Source organism: Bos taurus, chromosome 11, assembly GCF_002263795.3.
Source record: "Bos taurus isolate L1 Dominette 01449 registration number 42190680 breed Hereford chromosome 11, ARS-UCD2.0, whole genome shotgun sequence".
Lineage (NCBI taxonomy): Eukaryota > Metazoa > Chordata > Mammalia > Artiodactyla > Bovidae > Bos > Bos taurus.
This window is the reverse complement of record NC_037338.1, coordinates 55700602-55723778: the sequence shown is the minus strand read 5'-3', so window position 1 is coordinate 55723778 and position 23177 is coordinate 55700602. Positions and strand designations below refer to the sequence as shown.

The window sequence follows — 23177 nt, the reverse complement described above, 5'->3', positions numbered from 1 at the left end:
ACGTCTCTGTTCATTAGCCTCAGATTCAATTCCTAGTGTTAAGCTGACCTTGGAAAAATTAATAAACTTTATTAAGCTAATGATTTTATAGTCTTTGAAATGAAGATAATGTTGTTCACCTCATTGTGAGATCATAAATGTAAAGTGTTTAACATTGTGCCCAGTACATAGTATTCTATAAATAGCTATTATTACTTTTTGCATCATAGTATACAAAATTGGAAGGAGTTCTTGGGATCATTTAGTCATGTAGTCTTAATTTCTAGAGAAGAGGGTGGAGAAGGCAATGGCCCCCCCCTCCAGTGTTCTTGCCTGGAGAATCCCAGGGACGGGGAGCCTGGTGGCCTGCGGTCTATGGGGTCACACAGAGTCGGACACGACTGAAGCAACTTAGCAGCAGCAGCAGGTAAGAGGGAGATGAGTTAAAGCTAACTGGAAATGAGGAGGCAACATTAATTAACATTGAACAGATCCACCCAGAGTTGGGCAAAATAGATCTTTATAATGCTTCCATTTTTGGACATGATCTCTAGTTGCATCTGTTGATTATTGAAAATATTAGGTTTGGGGATTCACAAATGTGATTGTAATGTGTAGCCCATGAAGCAGAAGCAGCCTTAAGGCTAAACTCTATAAATGTTTGCATCTTCTGGTTTTGCCAGCTCTCTGTGCCAAAGCTTGACTAAAGTATTTAAATAGGGCACACTCAGTGGGCATCTATGTTTGTGTGTCCTCATGCATTTATACCTGAAAAGGTTCTTTAGCATGGAATTGTGTGAAGCTAACAAATGGGTGTATTAAAAATCATTGAACCCATAGGGCCTCCTATAAGGGCTGAATGTTGAGTCATACAGGCCTTTGTCTCTGCCCAGCCCCAGACAAGTGTGACTAGATGGTGAACTCTGAGTGTGCTTGGCTGCCATTGCCCCCTGTCCAGTGTGCCAGGTTGCCTGCTTCTTATTTCATAGCCTTCAATACCATCTGGCAGTGGCTTAGAATTTTGCTTTTTATGTCTGGGTTTGCTTAGTAATGCTTCCATTCTCTGTCTCATAAAATAAGTTCTTCACATCTATAGGTTCTTTGACATTTCCTTCCCCAATTTTTACTGCACACTCTTTGTGGTGCGAAAAGCTACTTGCTGTTCAGAATAGGAATTGAAAATGAACTCCTATTCAATGTTCAAAACCATTTCCCATACTTATGACAAATCAGACACCTCCCAGTGATGCCCCACAGCAATTGCTGGTTCATCCTTCCATCTTCATACTATGTAAATGATGTGAGAATTAAACAACCGTGTGTATTTGCTTTAAAAATCCGTATTACTGTATTAATCTTTAGTATGCTGTCATACAGAGTGAAATACTAATTTCAGCATGACCAGAATATTATATTCATATAGGCAGATCTACAGGGGACGTTAAATTATACTCCCAGTGTGAGTTTGTTAATTTGTAGTGAGAAATATATTTACCAAGGAACTGGGCACCTGCATTCACTGGCCAGTGTATACAGTGTAATTTATCACTATTTTCCATTAACTTTGAATGAAATAACCACTAGAGAGCACAGAATGGGGCTCCCTTTGCTTGAGAGCAGCCTGCAAAGGCAGAAGGACCCTGGGACTGGCAAGAGGATCTGAGAATGTGTCCACAACAAAAGAGTATCCACAAAACCTGGGAATACAGGGAAAAGGGTATATTTAGTTGATTTTTTTCAGTATAACAGTTGGAACCTTGTCTTTTATAGGAAACAATGTTCTGAGGATTTAAGAAAAAAAAATTTGAGAATTTTATTTGAAAGATTAACTAGCAAATTAAAAAAATAATTTGTCTTATGTTTCCTGACAAATTGGAGATCCTACATTATTCTATCAGTGGAAGGAGAGAAAAAATTAATATTCATTGACTTCCTATAATTTTCATCCTTTTATCTCTCTTTCTATATTTATCTTCAATTTCATGAAACTAGTGTGATCAGATGGGATCTCTTTCCTTTGGAAATACTAGTTGAAAAATGAATTCAGTTCCATTCAGTTCAGTTGCTCAGTCGTGTCCGACTCTGCAGTCCCACGGACTGCAGCACGCCAGGCTTCCCTGTCCATTACCAGTTCCCGGAGCTTGAGTCCTAGTTCCCTCAGACCCACTTTTCATTTAGAGTTTGAAGTTAAGAGATTAGAGGCACCCTGAAATGTTTCTGTTCACCAAGACCTGCTCAATATAGGGCCGAAAGTCGCTCAGTCATGTCCGACTCTTTGCAGCCCAATGGACTTTACAGTCCTTGGAATTCTCTAAGCCAGAATACTGGAGTGGGTAGCCTTTTCATTTCTCCAGGGGAATCTTCCCAACCCAGAGATCGAACTCAGGTCTCCCACATCGCAGCTGATTCTTTACCAGCTGAGCCACAAAGGAAACAAATATAGGGCTGAGAAGCTAACTAATGATGAAGAGTATATATGTCCATGTCATTCTCACCCACACTCTTTGTTTTTTAGAAATCTAACAGTGATTTGGAGGAGAAGAGAAGTCATCGGTGTGTGGCTTGTCTGCCATCTCTCAGAGTCATGGCTTAAAGCTACACACTGCAGGGATAAAGCATGAAAAACTTAATCCTTCTCTCTAGATGTAGGTATAGATACATGTGCACATATACATACATAGTTTTTGACCATGCTTCCTTATTATAATAGCTGACTAAGCATCCTCTACATACTCATGAATCCCAGCTCCCCAAAATGTGAATTCTGTCTAGAATTCCCAAATGCCTGATCAGTGGTTGTTTCTCTACAAATGTTCTACAGATGATCTTTATTAGTGAATCTGTCAGAAAGATCAGGATGCTAGTAAGGAGAGGGCAGGAACTGTGACTTCATCTTGAATATCTAGAACCTAGCAAATAGCGACCACCTAGCTTAATAAATGCTTAGTGAATGAATAAAAGGATGAATGAAATGATATATGACTCTTTCTACACTTTGCATACATTTACAGATATGCTTATGTAATCACCCTTACAAACTTAAGGATCTCCCAGGAAAGAATACTGAAGTGGGTTGCCATTTCCTTCTGCAGGGGTTCTTCTCAACCCAGGGACTGAATCCCCATCTCCTACATTGCAGGCCATCTGTTGCATCACAGGCAGAATCTCTACCAACTGACACCAGGGAAGCCCTGTACAGACTGGACGGTTACTCTCTAACTCTCCAAATTTCCCTCACCCTTAAAACTGCATGTCACCCTGTAGGGACATTTTTCCCTCTCAAGGTTTATGTTTGTTATAACCTTATTTCACTTATGTTTAAAATGTACTTTTGAGCTGGAAGGAGAGAAGGCAGTCTGAGATCTGTCTTGACCCACATGAAAAACTATTGATCACAGAAGTGAAGAAAGCTTTGATTAGCACATTTTGGCAGTCTGTCTTTTTGAATTTAGGATTTTGAATTATTTTAAATCAATTTCGTTCATTGCCTGTTGCCAGATCCTCCCACAAATATATTTTTGTTAGCTGGGCTTTATTGTAATTGATATCCTGATGTTGATTTAGATGTGGTCCTTCTGTGAGCTCTCTTAATATAGGAGGCAGAGTGATGGTGACAAGGAAGCCTCTAGTCATGTGGCTATAATAAAGAAGACACATGGCTATAATCACATTTAAGAATCTGCCATTTCTCTGTTATGACTGGAAAATCAATGGCAGTTCAGAAAATAAAGCATAGACTGTGCCATTTAAATCCTAGAATCCAATCATTCGTGTTTTTTTTTTTTTTTTTTCATCCTCAAACTAGTGAAGAAAATCAGTCTTCTCCACGAGGTATTTTAAAAATATAACTTAATTAAGTTGTAATTTTAAAGCAGCATTTACCACGTTCATGATAGCAATCACTTGGAACATTTTTTTGTTTTGTTTCTAATTTTGAAATGTGTGGTAGAGTTTTCTATCCTTAATCAACTTTTCTCATTATAAGAATTGTTCCTGTGCTTTGTTTAGCCAAATACTACTTTAGAAAAAGTTAAGTTGACTTGTTATTCTACAGTATAACAGTTTCAAATATGGTTTATTCATCTGCAGCCTCTAAAAATCAAATTATACAATGTGCTTCTTTTATACTTCATTTTCTTTGTGTTTATATCTAAGCTGATTGAAATCAGTGACACAAGTATTTAATGAGAAACCATAGGAACTTACAAATATAGTTGCACCTAATCATAGAATCAAGACATCCAAACTGGTATAAAAAGACTTATATAGACTAAATTATAAGTTATGTGGACTAAATACACAGTTGTGAATCTATGAAACCATACAAAAATAGTTTTTCGAGGAAAAAGACTTTTGTGGTAAATTGTAGCAAGTTTAAGAGTCAAAACACCCAGCTTCTGGTCTGAACTCTGCCATTAATTGGCTGTTTGACTTCGGGTGAGCCATATAAGGTTCTTGATACTTGTTTTTTCTGCTCTGAAATTAAGAAATTGGAGGACTCCACTAATGAGCTAACATTTAATATCTCTCAAATGTAGGTAGTAATTTAGGTCATGAAAAAGACCAGAGTGGTGTGTGCGTGTTCAGTCACATCCAACTCTTTGCAACCCCATGGACTGTAGCCTGCCAGGCTCCTCTTTCCATTAAATTTCCCAGGCAAGACTACTAGAGTGGGTTGCCGCTTCCTTCTCCAGTGACTTGTCAATTGTTATCTGTCTTATCATTTGTTTTCACAACATGCCAGAAACCAGATTTGTTCCCTCCAAAGCTAGTTGACAGTGCCTTTTATGTTTACTCTATTAACTCGCATAAAAGTTTGTATAAAAGCAAACTAATCACCCCAACTTGAATGATTAGTTAGTATGTACTTAACATTTGGAAAACTAAGGGGAGTTGTTTGTTCACTTCTTCATGCAAGCTGTCATTTTCATAATCTAGATGCAGTGTTAATTCTTAGGCAATGGCTGTTGTGTGTTTTGACATTTCATTTCTCCATGAAGGACATTGCAAAAAATTCTCTCAAGATTTATAGATTTGGAAAGAGGACTAGATTTTTCTGTGTGGTTCAGAAGAACATAGTGAAGATCAAAATAATTGAAGAAAAAAAATGAGCAGTTAGACGTCTTTCAAATTGGAATGGTTTCTTAGGGAGGCAGAAGGTCTTGTCTTTTAGGTCATACCTGCTAAGATTTAGGTTGTATGATGTCCTCCAATATACTCTTAAATTCTTGAATTTGGACATTAAATCCCCACCCTACCACCACCTTCCTATTCTACCTTTTTTAAAAAAGTAAAAGAAAAACAGTATCTTAGTAAGTTAAGTGGGCCTTAGGAAGCATTACTACAAAGAAAGCTAGTGGAGGTGATGGATTTCCAGCTGAGCTATTGAAAATCCTGATAGATAATGCTATTAAAGTGCTGCACTCAATATGCCAGCAAATTTGGAAAACTCAGCAATGGCCACAGGACTGGAAAAGATCAGTTTTCATTCCAATCCCAAATAAAGATAATGCTAAAGAATGTTCAAACTACCACACAGTTGTGCTAACTTTACACACTAACAAGGTCATGCTCAAAAGCCCTTCAAGCCAGCTTCAACAGTACGTATACTGAGAATTCCCAGACCTCAAGTTGGATATAGAAAAGGCGGAGGAACCAGAGATCAAATTGTCAATGTCTGCTGGATCATAGAAAAAGCAAGGGAATTGAAGAAAAACATCTGCTTCATTGACTGCGCTAAAGCCTTTGACTGTGTGGATCACAGCAAACTGTGGAAAATTCTTAAAGAGATGGGAATACTAGACCACCTTACCTGCGTCTTGAGAAACCTGTTTGAAGGTCAAGAAACAACAATTAGAACCAGACATGGAACAATGGAGTGGCTCCAAATTAGGAAAGGAGTACATCAAGGATGTATATTGTCACCCTGCTTATTTAAATTCTATGCAGCGTACATCATGCAAATGCCAGGCTGGATGAAACACAGCTGGAATCAAGTTTGCCAGGAGAAATATCAACAACCTCAAATATGTAGATAATTCCACTCTAATGGCAGAAAGAGAGGAGGTACTAAAGAGCCTCTTGAGGGTGAAAGAGGAGAGTGAAAAAGCTTGTTTAAAGCTCAACATTCAAGAAAACTAAGATCATGGTATCCAGTACCATCATTTCATGGCAAATAAATGGGGAGAAAGTGAAAACGGTGACAGATAGATTTTTTATTTTCTTGGGCTCTAAAATCACTGCAGATGGTGATTGCAGCCACAAAATTAAAAGACACTTGCTCCTTGGAAGAAAAGCTACGACAAACCAAGACAGTGTATTTAAAAGCTGAGAAATCACTTTGCCAACAAAGGTCATATACTCAAAGCTATGGTTTTTCCAGTATCATGCATGGATGTGAGAGTTACAATATAATGAAGGCCAAGCACCAAAAATTGATATTGTTAAACTGTGGTGCTGGTAAAGACTCTTTTGAGAGTCCCTTGGACAGAAAGTCAAACCAGTCAATCCTAAAGGAAACCAACTTTGAATATTCATTGGAAGGACTGATGCTGAAGCTGAAGCTCCAATACTTTGACCACCTGATGCAAAGAGCCAAATTATTGGAAAAAAAACCCTGATTCTGGGAAAGAATGAGGGCAGGAAGAGAAGTGGGTGATGGAGGGTGAGATGGTTGGATGGTGTCACTGACTCAATGGACATTAGTTTGAGCAAACTCTGGGAGATGGTGAAGGACAAGGAATCTTGATGTGCTGCATTCCATGGGGTTGCAAAGAGTTGGACATTACTTAGTGATTGAACAACAGAAATCTTATTTAGCAAGAATAGACCTGTGTCCTGTACATTTTCATGTTGGAATGGTGAGCCTACCATTTTCATTCAGGATTAGATGGTAGCATTTTTATAATATTATTATTTCTGCTGTTCAGTCAGGATGCATGTTGTGGTATTGTTTTTCCTTCCTCATCACATTAAAAGATGTTTTTGAACTTACATTTCAACTAACAAGTACTATGTATCAGTCTACTGACATCTCAGTGGATTTTGATTTGTAATCATGGTTGTAGGACAATAAAGACACTGATCAATGGAAATATTGATTGACTTAATATAAAGAAGTCATCAGTATGCTACTTATAAAGAGATTTGCCTTATATATAGAGGGTTATTGAAATTTGGGATTTATAAAAAAACAATTTATTGCATGCTTACTTGCTTTACTTATATTAGTTTTGTTTGCTTACAATAGGTTTTGTTTACTTACAATAGGTTTAGTTTAATTATACATTTTAATAGTGCAGTTATTTCAAAACACTTTCACTGCACAATGACATTTAAATTGACCGTGTTTAATTTCCTTTCTCTTTACTTTATAAAAATATTAAATGATACTGAATTCAGTGTTGATTCTCTGCACTCCATTTTTCTTTTAAGCTTAGCACATCACTGTTTACTGTTTTCAAGAGTATAGTCTTCTACTGCATTTGGGCAAAAGAGTAATCACCATTTTTTGGACTGTGACTCTTGCTTTATAGGAGCTTTGCAACATTCCCATTTCCTCCAGTTGGGTAGCATAAGAAGCAAAACAAGCACCAATTTGAAAACTGAGCACCAATACCATCTTTGAGGGTGGGCAGGAGGGTGTGTAGTCTGCCTCAATGTAATATAATTTTATCAGGCAGATATTTTCTTGCTTGTATATTACTGTGTACACAAGCAGTGAAATCAGCCACAAAAGGCACTTCCAAATCTTTAACCAGGAGTTTGCCAACTATTCTTGTTTTATTGGAGAGAATCACAGTGAGAGTTGTAGCTATGGTATTTATGGTATTAATGAGTTATTGTGGTGGTTGTTCAGTCACTAAGTTGTGTCCCACTCTTTGAAACCCCAAGAACTGAAGCACACCAGGTTTCCCTGTCCTTCAGTATCTCTGGAATTTGCTCAAACTCATGTGCATTGAGTTGGTGATGCCATCCATCCAACCATCTCATCCTCCATTGCCCCTTCTCCTCCTTCCCTCAATCTTTGCCAGCATTGGGGTCTTTTCCAATAAGTAGGCTCTTTGCATCAGGTTGTCAAAGTACTGGAGCTTCAGCTTCAGCATCAGTCTTTCCAGTGAATATTCAGAGTTGACTTCCTTTAGTATTGATGGTTTGTTTAGGATTGATGGTTTGATCTCCTTGCTATCCAATAATGAGTAAGTGCCCATTACTGGTAAGGTCTTATGCTGGGTGCTTTGAATGGATTATCTTTAATGACAGTCTTACAAGGTAGCTATTATTACTTTCACCCCTGTTTTACAGCTGAGGGGACTAAAACACAGAAATTGAATAATTGCTGATCTTACAAACTTTGGAATGGTTGGAGAGATGTCAGAATGTGACCTTAGTCTTTGTTACTTTAAAGACCCAGGTGGTGCTAGTGATAAAGAATCTGCCTGCAAGCATGTGAAGGGGGAGAGAGAGAGAGAGAGAGAGAGAGAGAGAGAGAGATTCTCTTTTAATTCATGACTTAATATATATAAAGCTTTTAGAATAATGCTTACAAAATAGCCCTTTATATAGAAGCACTGTATTCATATTAATTACTATTTCCCCTAAGTCGCTTATTTGAAGATGTTATTTTTTTCTTCTTTCCAGCAGGTAGTAGTAGCTTTAGAGGATCAGAAGCTTGATCATAGAAGCCCTGCTCTGACCTTAGGTCTATAATCAAGTTAATGAGCTTGAATACAAGAGTGTATATAAAAGAAACAGGCAGCTCTGGTGCCCTCCCCTAATTGCTCCCTCCCTGCTCCTACACACACATGCTATTTCTCAGCTAAATATTTTAGTTGTATAGAAAAAGCAGTTCCCAAGTGAATAGCTGATTTAATTCTGATAAACTCTCTTATCATTTTGTAATATAGATTTCCGTTTTCTTTTAGTAATCCTAAAACTACAGGGATGTAAAATGAATTAAATTTATAGCTGACTTCAGTTTGCCTTTCTTTTGAAACCTTTAAAATCATGAACTCATTTTTATCTGCTTCAACTGTGTTTTTAGTTTTAATTTAGATTGGATTAAATGGTCTATTATTTATTTGAGGATAATCTCAGAATTTAGCATGGCATTTCCATTTGCAGAGTCACATTTACGAATGTGGATTCTTCCTGTCTCTTGTCTCTGGGTCTCATTTTTTCTCTCATGGACATCTCCCAAGCTTCTCCCAGGAGGACCTGCTGTGGCCCCCACACTAATTAGCTCTGCCTGAAAGCTCCATACTGCTGAGTGTTATCCCCTGGGCTTTGAGACAGTATTTCTGGCCAGTCAGCATCTGGATGAAGTGAGTTGTTGTAGAAAAGAGAGTGGGGAGCTAAAGGCTGGTCACATCCCAGGTCACATCTGAGTCCTTGGGACAGCCTCCATGTGTGGGTTCTTGACTTTATACAGGAAAGAATTCAAGAGTGAGCCGTAGTAAAGAGAAAGAAGGTCTACTCAGGGAGGAAACATACTCTATAGACAGAATGTGGGCCATCTCAGATTGAAAAAGGTTAACGAGAGGCCCCAGAATACGGGATTGCCAGTTTTTATAGGGGTGGGTAATTTCACAGACTACGTGGGCTTCCCAGGTGGAGCTTGTGGTCCACTTGGTGAAGAATCCGCCTGCAATGAGGGAGACCTGGGTTTGATCCCTGGGTTGGGAAGATCCCCTGGAGAAGGGAAAGGCTACCCACTCCCGTATTCTGGCCTGGAGAATGCCATGGACTGTGTAGTCCATGGAGTTACAAACAGTCAGACATGACTGAGCATGCATGCAATGCAATTTCATAGGCTAATGAGTAGGAAGAGAATTCCATTGTTTTGGGAAAGAGTGAGACTTTCCAGAAATTGGGCCACCACCCACTTTTGATGTTTTCTGGTCATCCTTGGAATCTTTAGGATTCCCAGGTGGCTCAGTGGGTAAAGAACCTGCCTGCCAGTGCAGGAGACATAATGAGATGAGGGTTCAATCCCTGTGTCGGGAGGATCCCCTGGAGGAGGGCATGGCAATCCACTCTAGTATTCTTGCCTGGAGAATCCCATGGACAGAGGACCCTGGCAAGCTGTGGTCCATAGATTCGGAAAGAGTCAGACAGGACTGAAGCGACTGAGCATGCATGTTAGAACCATCGGGGGCCTGGAGTGTGTTACAGTGAGCTTATACTGAGGCTCAAGGTCAAGTAGAAGTTGAATTGGCCATTGGACCTAGTTGGTTCTAATCAGTTTATGCTGTGTCCTCTGGCTATGTTATTCTTTTAAATGTTGTACTTTGCCCCCTTCCTGTTTCATGGTCACTCTCTGTATGAAAATCAATTTAATTAGGCATGTTTACTCTACAAGCTGGAAGGAGGTGTGACTCTCCTATTAGGACCCTTTCTTTTTTCCTGAGAAGACCCCTGCCTGAATAGTCCACTCTTACCCAAGCGGTGGCTCGTAGCAATTTAAGCTGAAAAATTTGAGATCAACAGTGTAGCTCCCTAGGGTTCACCGGCAGAAAAGAATCTCTCCCTTCCTTGAATAAGTGGATCCCTTCCTTGAATAAGTAGATCCCTTCCAGCAGCAATTGATTTATCCATTAACAATACCATTTGCACTTACGTCTAGTCTTTAGGGTGACCTTCTCAACATTTCAGTAGATTCACCTTGGTATATAATGTTTTTTTCTGGCTGCGCTCTACAGAGTGAGAATGAAGTAGCTTTCTCCCCACCACACAGATATCTGCTTAGTCTTTTTTTAGGGACAAGGAATAGCCCTAGAGGATATTTATGTAAGCATGTGGACCATTGGATTGAATATGTATCTCTTCACTTGATCTTAGCCAAAAGGCAGAAAAGCAATGAATACGTATCTCTTAATTGCCAACCTCTACCTTAAAGTTAATTTAGGCCTACTAGAGCCATCAGTTCAGTTCAGTTCAGCCGCTCAGTCATGTCCGACTCTTTGCGACCCCATGAATCGCAGAATGCCAGGCCTCCCTGTCCATCACCAACTTCCGGAGTTTACTCAAACTCATGTCTATCAAGTCGGCGAAGCCATCCAGCCATCTATTCCTCTTGTCATCCCCTTCTCTTCCTGCCCCCAATCCCTCCCAGCATCAGGGTATTTTCCAAGGAGTCAACTCTTTGAATGAGGTGGCCAAAGTATTGGAGTTTCAGGTTTAGTGTCAGTCCTTCCAATGAACACCCAGGCCTGATCTCTTTTAGAATGGACTGGTTGGATCTACTTGCAGTCCAAGGAACTCTCAAGAATCTTCTCCAACACCAAAGTTCAAAGCATCAATTCTTCGGCGTCATACATCTTGACAATTCACCAGTATCATAATAAAAATTTTTTAATCTTCTCCCATGCTGTTGTTATATTTCAAGCTATTTGTGCCTAGGCATAAAGACTAAGCTGTGCCACTGTGTCATATACATATCATAGATGGTAGCCTCTTTAAAAGATCCAGCCACACAACATATTTCCTTACACACCCACATTTCCTAAGTACAAAAAGGAGGGTTTAAATAACTACAACACTGAGGGAATTATATTATCTTTTGATCTGCCTGTAAAATGATGAGAGGGAAGGCAGCTATGCTCACCACTATACCACCAACGCTCCACACCTTTAATATGAATTTTAAGGGGACACATTTTTGCTTCTAACAAGGCTGTTCAAGGGTGGGAGATAATCTGCTTCTCGGAGATCCCACAAGTCTGTTAAACATTAGCCACAAATATTTACTCTCTTCAGAAAATGTTCATTTATTTTTTTCAATGTATTTGTTCCTTCATGAACCTATTTCGTCTCAATTAAAACTGGTTCCCAATCTCTGCTCTCTTTCAAACTAGAAGTGGAGACTCCTTGACCTATTTTTTTTTAAAGCTTTTTCTTTTTTTAATTATGAAAAGTGTTCAGAGAAGTGTCAATATAAAGAACACATGTCCCTGAACTCACAACAACCCAAAAATATCTGTGTATTTTCTACTATCTTCTGTGTCTATCTTAACAAAACAAAACCACCTACTGGAATTATATCATATCTTGCTTTCTGTTATAACATATTTTTCCATGTGTTAGAAGCAAAAATGTGTCCCCTTAAAATTCATATTAAAGTTCTCACCCCCACAAAAAAAAAAAAAAAAAATGATGAGAGGGAGTGAAATGAAAGTTGCTCAGTCGTGTCTGACTCTTTGCGACCCCATGGACTATACAGTCCATGGAATTCTCCAGGCCATAATACTGGAGTGGGTAGCAGTTCCCTTTGCCAGGGGATCTTCCCAACCCAGGGATTGAACCCAGGTCTCCCGCATTGCAGGCAGATTCTTTACCAGCTGAGTCACAAGGGTAGCCCAAGAATACTGGAGTTGGTAGCTATTTCCTTCTCCAGGGGATCTTCCTGACCCAAGAATTGATCCGGGGTCTCCTGCATTCCAGGCAATTATTTACCAACTGAGCTATCAGAGAAGCCCTAAAATTATGAGAAGTATATCTTATTTTCCCTCATATCTTGGGATAAATGCTAGGAGGCACAGACTTTCATTGAAATAATTGACTATTTGAGCTTAGTTTTGATGGGCAGATGATAATTAATCATTTTGTAAATAAAATATTGACTGTATTGTGTCATCCTAAGTTGAATCATTGGTCATATGAACTCTTCTGGTTTATCAAAACATTGGTACCCTTGTGTATGCTCTGCTGTGTAAAGCTCCATTATGTTTTTTCCTAGTTCTCTGTACCATAGGTAGATATCCACCCCATGATCATGGGGCCTGTCTCATGTAGTTAATGACCTCCCTTTGTTTCCCACTCCTGGAGTCCCTTTGTGCAAATATGTACCAGTCCATTGTGGTGGGTCTGTATTCACCACTACCTCCAACTCCTCAATGGTTTCCGTACATATCACATGTGTGTGCTCGGTCGTGTCCTATTCTTTGGGATCCTACACTGTATACTGTCAGGCTCCTCTGAACATGGAATTTTCCAGGCAAGAAAACTGGAGTGGGTTGCCATTTTCTCCTCCAGGGAATCTTCCTGACCCAGGGATCAAACTTTCATCTCCTGCATATCCTGCATTGCTGGTAAATACTACCTTTGAGCCATCAGGGAAACCCTTCCATATATAATTAATCCCCAAATCCTTGATTCCCTCCCTTGTCTCTTCCTGTTTCCCTTCATCATCTCGCTGATACAGATCTTATCTCTGGATCCCATTCCTATGTTTCTGGTCTATGTCCTCATCTGCTCTCTCAGATTGTAACTGTATTTGCCTATTTTCTCTGCACAAGTCTTGACCCCTCCAGCTTATTTTACATAATGCGGCCAAAATAAAAATCTGTGAAGTCATCTCCTCCTGAGGCCACAGTCCAAATCTCTTGCCCAGTGTCCCAGGCCCTGGCACCTCTCTTGCCTACAGCCCTCACTCACTGTGAGCTTCAGGTAATTGCGTTTCCCTGGGCTCAGTGCCCTCCTCCAAGTCCTGGAGCCTCCTGGTGTTCACAGTGCCTTAGGCGCCCTGCCCACCTTCATCTTCCAGGTGAACACATCTTGGCTTTTCAAAGGCCATCAGTATTGACAGCTTTTCCCCCAGCCTCACACTAAATGAGTTAATCGCTTCCTCCTCCTTTTCTGCCTTCATTCTTGGTCATATGTCTATGATGGCATGTAATCTCTGTATTTTAAGTATGTATTTACGATGTGTGTCCTGGTTAGACTGAACTCCCTGGGCCCAGGGCATTCTTAGTCACCTTTGCATTTCCAGACTCTGGTAGAGAATTTTTACCAGTGTATGCCTAATAAATATTTGCTGAATTGGTTCAATTGTCTCCTAAGTGTTCTCTGTATTATAGAATGACATCCACCTGCCAATGCAGGAGACTTGGGTTAGATCCCTGGGGTTGGGAAGATCCCCTGGAGGGGGGCATGGCAACCTACTCCAGTATTCTTGCCTGGGGAATCCCATGGACAGAGGAGCCTGACGGGCTTGTATCCCTAGGGTTGCAAAGAGTCGGACACAACTGAGTGACTGAGCATGCATGCATGGACTATCTCTGTAGTCTGTTATTGTCTATTTAACTCAATTAAGAGAACCGAGTTCATTAGGTCAAAGTCTTTAGTTTCATTCCCCTCTGGAGCTGTTAGCTTTATTCTTCAGCTGTCAGAAACCAACTAGCCTAGTAAATACCACTGGTTTCAAGGGACTTGGAGAGTGAGAATGATTCAGATCGGGCAAATTCATCTCAACTCTTAGACAAACTGAATCAAACATATTCCTTATTGATGCTAAAAACATAATTTCACACTTGGGTCTTGTTCACAGCACCTGTCTGGGGGCACTAAGGGGTCTGACTTGAAAATCGCAGCTTCACTGAGGGAGCTGGTACCACCTGACCAGGGTGGTTTTGCAGTGAGAGCTCTGATTACCCCTCCACAGATCTTAGTGACTGCCGGCCTCTGAGCTTCCTGTCTACCCACGTGTGTCTCCGTGTCTGTCTTCCAGGTGAGACCATGCGAATCGCTTCTTCGGAATTTGCAGATGACCCCTGCTCGTCGGTGAAGCGCGGAACCATGGTACGGGCGGCACGGGCTCTGCTATCTGCTGTGACCCGCTTGCTCATCCTGGCGGACATGGCAGATGTCATGAGGCTTTTGTCTCATCTGAAAATTGTACGTATGTAGAACTTATCAAAATACGCTTTATGTGGATGGTGGTGTTGACCGTGGGTAGTACTGTGCTGACCTGGACTGACAATCACTGCTCACAGGGTCACTTGGTTACTCACCCAAGTGGTATGCCCTTAATTTTTCTAATACTCAATTTATACTCAATAATATATTTTTCAAAGATACAGATTATTCACTTGAATTGTCTTCTCTCAAAACATGGAGTTTAAATCTCCCCTTACTTCCTGGAGTACAAAACTGTGCATCTTTCAGGCTTCAGAGGCCTTGTGTAGGGTGCCCACCTTGGTCTTGTCTTGAGATTCAGAGTGGTGCTGGTCCCTGTAGTAATTCAGGCCAGGCCAGCCCTTCTAGGGGCTTCCCTGGTGGCACAGTGGTAAAGAACCTGCCTGCCAGTGTGGAAAACACAGGAGACTGGTGTTCGATCCCTGGGTCAGGAAGTTCCCCTGGAGGAGGAAAAGGCAATCCACTCCAGTATCTGTGCCTGGACAATTCCATGGGCAGAGGAGCCTGGCGGGCTACAGTCTGTGGGGCTGCAGAGAGTCGGACATGACTGAGTGATGGGACACACACGCAGCTCTTCTAGGCAGCTGGCCACTTGACCACCTCTGCCCACCTTAATGTAGATCCTGTTACATTCTATTTTGTTAACTACTCTATCATTGCCCTTTTATAGAATTATGTACTTTGAACCTCCCTTAGTCTGACAATAAAAAGAAGCCACTGTTTACTAAAGTCAATCTTGCTGCATCAGTTTTCATCTCACACACCTGGACTGGGTCTCTGGGTGCACATGTGCCCCACCAACCCCATCATATGTTCCTTGCTTGTCAGGATTCTTCCCAATGCAGGAACTGAACCCAGGCAGGCAGATTCTTTATCAGCTGAGCCACCAGGGAAGTCCGAGAATAGTGGAGTGGGTAGCCTATCCCTTCTCCAGGAGATCTTCCTGACCGAGGAATTGAACCGGGGTCTCCTGCATTGCAGGCGATTCTTTACCAACTGAACTATTTAGGAAGCCTATGTGTATATATAATGCAAAAAATAAAACCTCAGGTTTCAAACACCTCATCCGTTGATATGAGGGCTAATGACAGTGCAGCCCTCAGAGCCGCGGGGAGCTCCCAACAGGGAAATTCCTGTGATGCATTTATCACAGAGTCTGGTGCAAAGTAAGTGTCTGGTCAGTGGCGCCTGTCACCACTGTCAGATTCCAGAACCACTCTCAGGCCCTATTCCTGCAGCCCCACCTGAGTTATGTGGGGCTTTTAGTCATCTGTTAGGCTACAGATGACTTTGTTCTCAAATGTGTTGAAGAAAAAATTTTCTTACCTTTCTCTTACAACCTGCCTAGTCTTCAAAAGCCACATTGTAAGAAGAATCTTTCCCCAGAGGGACCGTCTTCTTTTACAAGGAGAACAGGACTGGACCTAAGGAAATTAACTTTACATCTTATATGTTAGCATTCTCTGTGCTGGGATTCCCAGGTGGTTCAGTGGTAAAAAACCTGCCTGCCAGTGCAGAGGATGCAGGAGACATGAATTTAATTCCTGGCTTGGGAGGATCCCCTGGAGGAGGGTCCACTCCAGTATTCTTTCCTGGAAAGTCTTATGGACAGAGGAGCCTGGCAGGCTACAATCCATGGAGTCGCAAAGAGTTGAACAAGACTGAACACGCATGCATGCACGTTCTGTGGAAAGCCATTTCTGCCCCTTCTGGGGAGTGATGAAAGCTAAAAAATATACTCTCCCTGAACAGCCCACACGTGGCTGGTGCTCATGAAGTCTGGGTCTGTAGAGTGCTGCATGGCACCAGTTATGCCTGGAATACTGCCTTTCATCCGTCTGTTTTGACCAGTGCTGTCGCTCGTGGTATCACACTGCAGCCTGTCCTAATGTAGAGTCAATTATATCCTCTTCCCAACACAGCAGATTAAGAGAAGTTAAAAAAAAAAAAAAAAGATTTAGCACAAAATATGGAAAGGTCAACCCAGCAATATTAAGTAGTCCTGTCAGACTGTCAGCAATAAAATTAAAAATGATTGTAAGACTAAATAACACATTTGTTGTACTCAGAGTATAACCTCTGTAGGGGACAGTAGTGGTGAAATGGTGCCCTCTTGTGGCATCCTTGGGGAACTGCAGATTCTGGTGTTCTCACTGTTGTCATATGATGGGACTAGTGCTCCAACCAGGTAAAAAAGACAATGTGTCAACAATTAATTGCAAATAGACATAGTATACAATTCTACTTAGCATTTTTGTTTTTTCCATAGAAGCACATCCTCTCATAAACAAATTTGTCTGCTAGCATCTATTTATTTTTTTTTAACTTAGATGAGGGTCTTCCCAGGTGTCTAAGTGGTAAAGAACACACTTGCAAATGCAGGAGAGACAGAAGATGTGGGTTTGATCCCTGGGTTGAGAAGATCTCCTAGAGAAGAAAAAGGCAACCCATTCCAGTATTCTTGTCTGGGAAATCCTCATGGACAGAGGAGCCTGGTGGGCTGCAGTCCATGGAGTCGCAGAGAGTCGGACATGACTGAGCGACTGAGCACCCACGTGAGATGAAGGAAATAGCATTACCTATTTTGATGGAGCAGGTTAGAAATGATCATTTATAATGTTATCAAGGTTTCCTCCAAACAAAAGTGAATTTCTTTACCAAATGGATGATAGAACATAGATGGGCAAAAGAGTGTCAGATGATTCCTAATGATAATAAAGTAGTAAGCTGATTTTCTGTTGGATCTGAAGATTAATTACTACGCTATAGGGAGTCCTGTAGCTTCCTGCCATGTTAACCACTGCATAGCTATTTTACCTTTGAGCATTACAGATAATATTTTACTTTTTATCTTTTAGGCCATGTGCCAAAACTTTATTGCTGTTCTTTCCAGATATTGATTTATTTTCTTGTTTCTGAGGAACTTACAGGAACATGGACAGAATTGCCTTCTTATCAGAAACATATTTCCATGTTTTTGCATCAATAATTCACTGAGTAGATGAAAGAGAGTCCATTTATTCTCCTAAAATGCCTGCCTTCATTTTCTGTCCCGCACCCTGTAGGTAATTGTTGGCAAATTGAGTAATCCTGAGTAAATCGTTCAAATCAAGTAAAGAATTGGGAATTCTACAGAGATGGTGTGATTGGCAGAGTATAGGTTTTTGCATTCTGCTGCCTTAAAATTACATTTGTAAACTTAAGTTTTTATTCTGGTATAGTTCATCTTTTCATATAACCGGGCCTCCCTGGTGGCACTAATGATAAAGAACCCGCCTGCCAGTGAAGGAGACATCAGAGACACGGGTTCGATCCCTGGGTCAGAAAGATCCCCTGGAGGAGGGCCTGACAACCCTCTCCAGTATTCTTGTCTAGAAAGTCCCATGGACAGAGGAGCCTGGCGGGCTACAGTCCATGGGGTTGCAGAGTCAGACATGACTGTGAAGCAGCTTAGCACACACACATAGGCATTCTAACTGCTCATATGAAGCTAGTTGCTTTATTTTGTAAGTATTCCTGTGTACTTTAATGTTGAGCTCTCTTGAATATACTTTATAAAAGATTCGATAGGGCTGTCAAAGGTTTTTGCTACTGTAGTTATTTTGAATTCAAGAAGTTACTGATGAAATAGTGAGTGACATAGAGTTCAAAGCGGAGTTACCGCCAAAGTGGGAATTTGATGTTCCTGAGTGAAGCTAAAAGAATCATTTGCACATCAGACATCATTAAAAACTACTGAACTATAATCACTTGTATTGTTGAAGTTGCTGGTGAGTGATTCCCTGCAGACACCTGGTGTATCCTGTAATCAGCTGATATTGTCAGTGTGTTAGGCTGAGACGTGACACTTCACACTTGGAAAGGAGTTTCGCATTTCAATCAGTGATCCAGAAGAGCGATATTTATTTTCCCTAGTCTCCGAATGAATGTAATCAGATTCTATTGTTCGGTTCTTGGCGTTGGTGGTGACATTACACACAGACTCACCTAGACATGTATATGTCAGAGGAGACAATCGCTTTTTTCTGTACTCGAGCTGAGTCCTTGAATAATGATGTTCTCAACTGTCTCAGAACTTCTCCCTGGAAAGCCAACAGCAATATAGAATACACAACCCTTTAGTCAACTTCTCAGAAAATTTAGGTTATCTTTGAGACTACCAGGGGCCAAATATAATGCTGCCGCCCAGTTGTTTTGGGGGTAGGTTTAATATTACCTATACTTTTTGTAACATTATCATCAAATGGACTAGAGAATCCCCAATAACATTATTTCTCAATAGTCTTATGTTTCTTTCTGCAGTTCTCATATGGTTTACAATTTTTTTTGATTATAGTATGGTTGATTTACAATGTTGCAGTAATTTATGCTGCACATAATGTGGCTCTTATGTTTGAATAACAGCAAGCAATTAGTATAAAATATCCTTGTCTCTAATTATAAATGTAGAAATTACTGCCCATATTCTTAGCATACCTTTTTCATCAGAGCTGTCATAGCATTAACTTCATATAGCTGGGTTGTTTAGAATTTATTTATTTAGTTATCCTTTCGAGAGATACTTATTGGATGCCTACTGTGTGCAGAACATTGTGCCACAATACATAACTTCCAAGGTAAATAAGACTCAGATCCTGCCTTTAAAACTTTATAGGCTGCTGGTGGGGGAGACAGTAAGAAAGAGTACAGTGCATGTTGGGAAAATTGTGCATATTGCTATGGTCTCATCTGGAAGGAAAATACAATAATTAGGAAGTTTTCCATTTTTAAAACATAAACCCAACCCAACTTAGTCTTTCAAAAAGGAAATATATTGACTCACCAAACTAAAAATCCAGAGGCAGTTGGCTTCAGGCAGAGCTTGATCAAGGTATAAACATGTGACAAGGACCAGTTTCTATGTTTTCTCAGGAAGAACATTCTTCTCTGTAGGCCCTTTTCTCATGATCTCAAGGTAGCTATAAAACATTCTCACGATTACATGCTTCTAGACTAGAGATAGCAAAAAAGAAGAAATTCTCTTCCTTAGAAGCTCAAATAAAGGTTCCACTAGCTTGTTGGTTCTGTCAGCCTCTAGAGGGGAAATGGGACATGCTGATTTCTGAGTTTGGTCAACACCGTTCCTTTCCCTCACCATACCCGCAAGCCAAGGATGAGATCAGTTCAACCAAATGTATTGTTGGGGAATTCAGGATAATATGAAGAAGGGCAATGTGGTTGGGAAAGACAGGACTTAGGAATGGGTCGCAGTGAACAGAATGAGACTTGTGTTTTCCTGAATCAGTTGCTTGAACCAGATTGAACAGGCTGGGGTCACAAGCCTAAGCCTGAAGCTGAGAGCTAGGAGTTGAGGGTATGGAAAGAGGCTGTGAAGAGTGAAAATGAAAGTGTCAGTCGCTCAGACATGTCTGACTGTTTGTGAACCCATGGACTGTCGCCCATCAGGCTCTTCTGTCCATGAAATTCTCCAGGCAAGAATACCAGAGTGCGTTGCCATTTCCTTCTCCAGGGGATCTTCCTAACCCAGGCATCAAACCTGGGTCTCCTTCATTGCAGGCAGATTCTTTACCACCTGGGCCACCAGGGAACCCCCTGGAAAGAGGTTGGCCCACATCAAAGAGTAGAGGAGGCATCATTCTGTCCAGTAGTGAGAGTGAAGCATCACAGTAATTTGAGCACGGAAAGTTTAACGTGAATAGTTATTAGCTCTGATAGAGTAACAAGGGATTGACTAGGAAGAATGCTTAGGAGTATAGGAATGGCAGATGGAAGGAGCCCTTGAGAGAGAGCCCACCCACATCAGGACCAGGATCCAGATGTTCCTGGATCACTGGATTATAGAGGTGCCACTGAGGTGCCACACAAGCCAATGAAACTTGCTAGAAATCTGCCCTTTAGGGAGTCAAGAAAAAAACTGTTCATGAAGAGATGTCTTTCTGGAGACACTGTACTACAGAATCACCCCTGGGGGCACCTGCTGTTGGAGATGCTGCCCCTGCTGCTGCCTCTGTCCAGGGAGCCCTCCAGGACCAGCAAACAAAACCCCTTCCTCCTCTGTCGCCTATCTGGCACATTCTCCCTACAAAACTTAACAAAGGAACAATTATTAAAGGGCTCAGCCATGTGTTCACAGAGCAGGCAGAAAGCATGAATTGGAATTTGATAACCAGCCCAAGAAGAGAGTGGTTTACTGCTCACAGCTGGGGTGTTCTTACATAAGAGGGGAGATGGATTCAGGTGGGGCAAAAAGTTTTACCTACACAGAGCTTCACAAACCGAGGGCAGAACAAAGACATGAGAGTGAGGCAAAAATTTGGAGTATTCACAAGAATAGGGTTGATTCGTAGTTGGAGCAGAGAGGGTTAGGTGGGAGGGGCAGTCAGAGAGAGATGTAGGGTGGGGAGCCTCTTGATTATCGTAATTAGTTTGGAATCTGCCAAAATTGAGGGCAAGAGGAGAAGGGAGTGGCAGAAGATGAGATGGTTGGATGGCATCACCGACTCAATGGACATGAGTTTGAGCAAGCTCTGGGAGATGGTGATGGACAGGGAAGCCTGGCATGCTACAGTTCATGGGGTCACAAGAAGTCGGACATGGCTTAGTGACTGAACAACAAATTTGTTTAGATTCTGTTTATAGATTATGGGGAGCAATTGAGTAGTCCTATACAATAAAATCAAATTCCTGATTTAGACAAATACTTTTGGTAGCAGTATGGAGAAGAAATTAGAAGGGTGAGCCCAATCAAGGAGACAGATTGAGAGATGTTTTACCTGACCCAGGCCAGTGAATGCAAGGAAAGCTGAGTGCAGACAGTGGCTGTGTGAACAGTAAGGGGATAGATTTTATAGAAATTAAAGAGATAGAAGCATTAGAACCTGGAGACTGATCAGATGGGGCAGGATTCTTAAAGAATCTTCATTATCAGTATGATCCAGACCCAGACTCCAGCAGCTTTATGAACCCATCCTTTCTGGGAAATTGAGGTGGCCCAACTCAGGAGTTCAAAGAATGTGTTCTGGAGCAAAGTACCTGGGTTCAAGCCCAGATTACCTGAGATTTGCTATGAGACTGATCAGGCTGGCTATGTTACCCCTCTGGCCTCAGTTCTCCTTTGTAAAGCAGAAACAAGAGAAGTATTAACTTCAAAGACCTATTTTGGGGGACTAAATTAGGTACATGTAAACCATTTGGAACATTGTCTGGTGCATTAATGGAAAAAGCAAGAGCGTTCCAGAAAAACATCTATTTCTGCTTTATTGACTATGCCAGAGCCTTTGACTGTGTGGATCACAAGAAACTGTGGAAAATTCAGAAAAAGATGGGAATAGCAGACCACCTGACCTATCTCTTGAGAAACCTATATGCAGGTCAGGAAGCAACAGTTAGAATTGGACATGGAACAACGGACTGGTTCCAAATAGGAAAAGGAGTACATCAAGGCTGTATATTGTCACCCTGCTTATTTAAATTATTTGCAGAGTACATCATGAAAAACGCTGAGCTGGAAGAGGCACAAGCTGGAATCAAGATTGCCAGGAGAAATATCAATAACCTCAGATATGCAGATGACACCACCCTTATGGCAGAAAGTGAAGAGGAATTACAAAGCCTCTTGATGAAAGTGGAAGAGGAGAGTGAAAAAGTTGGCTTAAAGCTCAACATTCAGAAAACTAAGATCATGGCATCTGGTCCCATCACTTCATGGGAAATAGATGGGGAAACAGTGTCAGACTTTATTTTTTTGGGCTCCAAAATCACTGCAGATGGTGACTGCAGCTATGAAATTAAAAGACGCTTACTCCTTGGAAGGAAAGATATGACCAACCTAGATAGCATATTGAAAAGCAGAGATACTAACTTTGCCAACAAAGGTCCATCTAGTCAAGGCTATGGTTTTTCCAGTCATCATGTATGGATGTGAGAGTTGGACTGTGAAGAAAGCTGAGTGCCAAAGAATTGATGCTTTTGAACTGTGGTGTTGGAGACGACTCTTGAGAGTCCCTTGGACTGCAAGGAGACCCAACCAGTCCATCCTAAGGGAGATCAGTCCTGGGTATTCATTGGCAGGACTGATGCTGAAGCTGAAACTCCAATACTTTGGCCACCTTATGCAAAGAGTTGACTCATTGGAAAAGACCCTGATGCTGGGAGGGATTTGGGGCATGAGGAGAAGGGGACGACAGAGGATGAGATGGCTGGATGGCATCACTGACTCAATGGACATGAGTCTCAATGAACTCTGGGAGTTGGTGATGGACAGGGAGACCTGGCGTGCTGTGATTCATGGGGTTGCAAGGAGTAAAACACGACTGAGTGACTGAACTGAACTGAACTGATGCATCAATAAGTAATCAGTGAAACTGACTATTGTCGTTTTTCTTGCACAAGCTGAAAATAACTTGGGAAATGTATCAAGCTGTATTATTGTTGTGTTTTGTAAAACATGGCACATTATGAATCAGTGACACTAGCATTTAATCATTCTTGCTTTCTGATCAAAT

The 23177-nt window shown here is 41.2% G+C and overlaps 1 protein-coding gene across 4 annotated transcripts in view; it reads left to right on the top strand.

Moving 5' to 3' along the window:
* The window catches only part of CTNNA2 (catenin alpha 2), a 1361081-nt gene that overhangs the window by 436397 nt on the left and 901507 nt on the right, over positions 1–23177 (top strand). For all 4 annotated transcript variants that reach the window (NM_001372104.1, XM_010810060.3, XM_010810059.3 and 1 more), the window contains exon 4: positions 14486–14652. In NM_001372104.1, coding sequence (NP_001359033.1) covers positions 14486–14652 — 167 coding nt within the window. The remainder of the gene's footprint in view (positions 1–14485; positions 14653–23177) is intronic.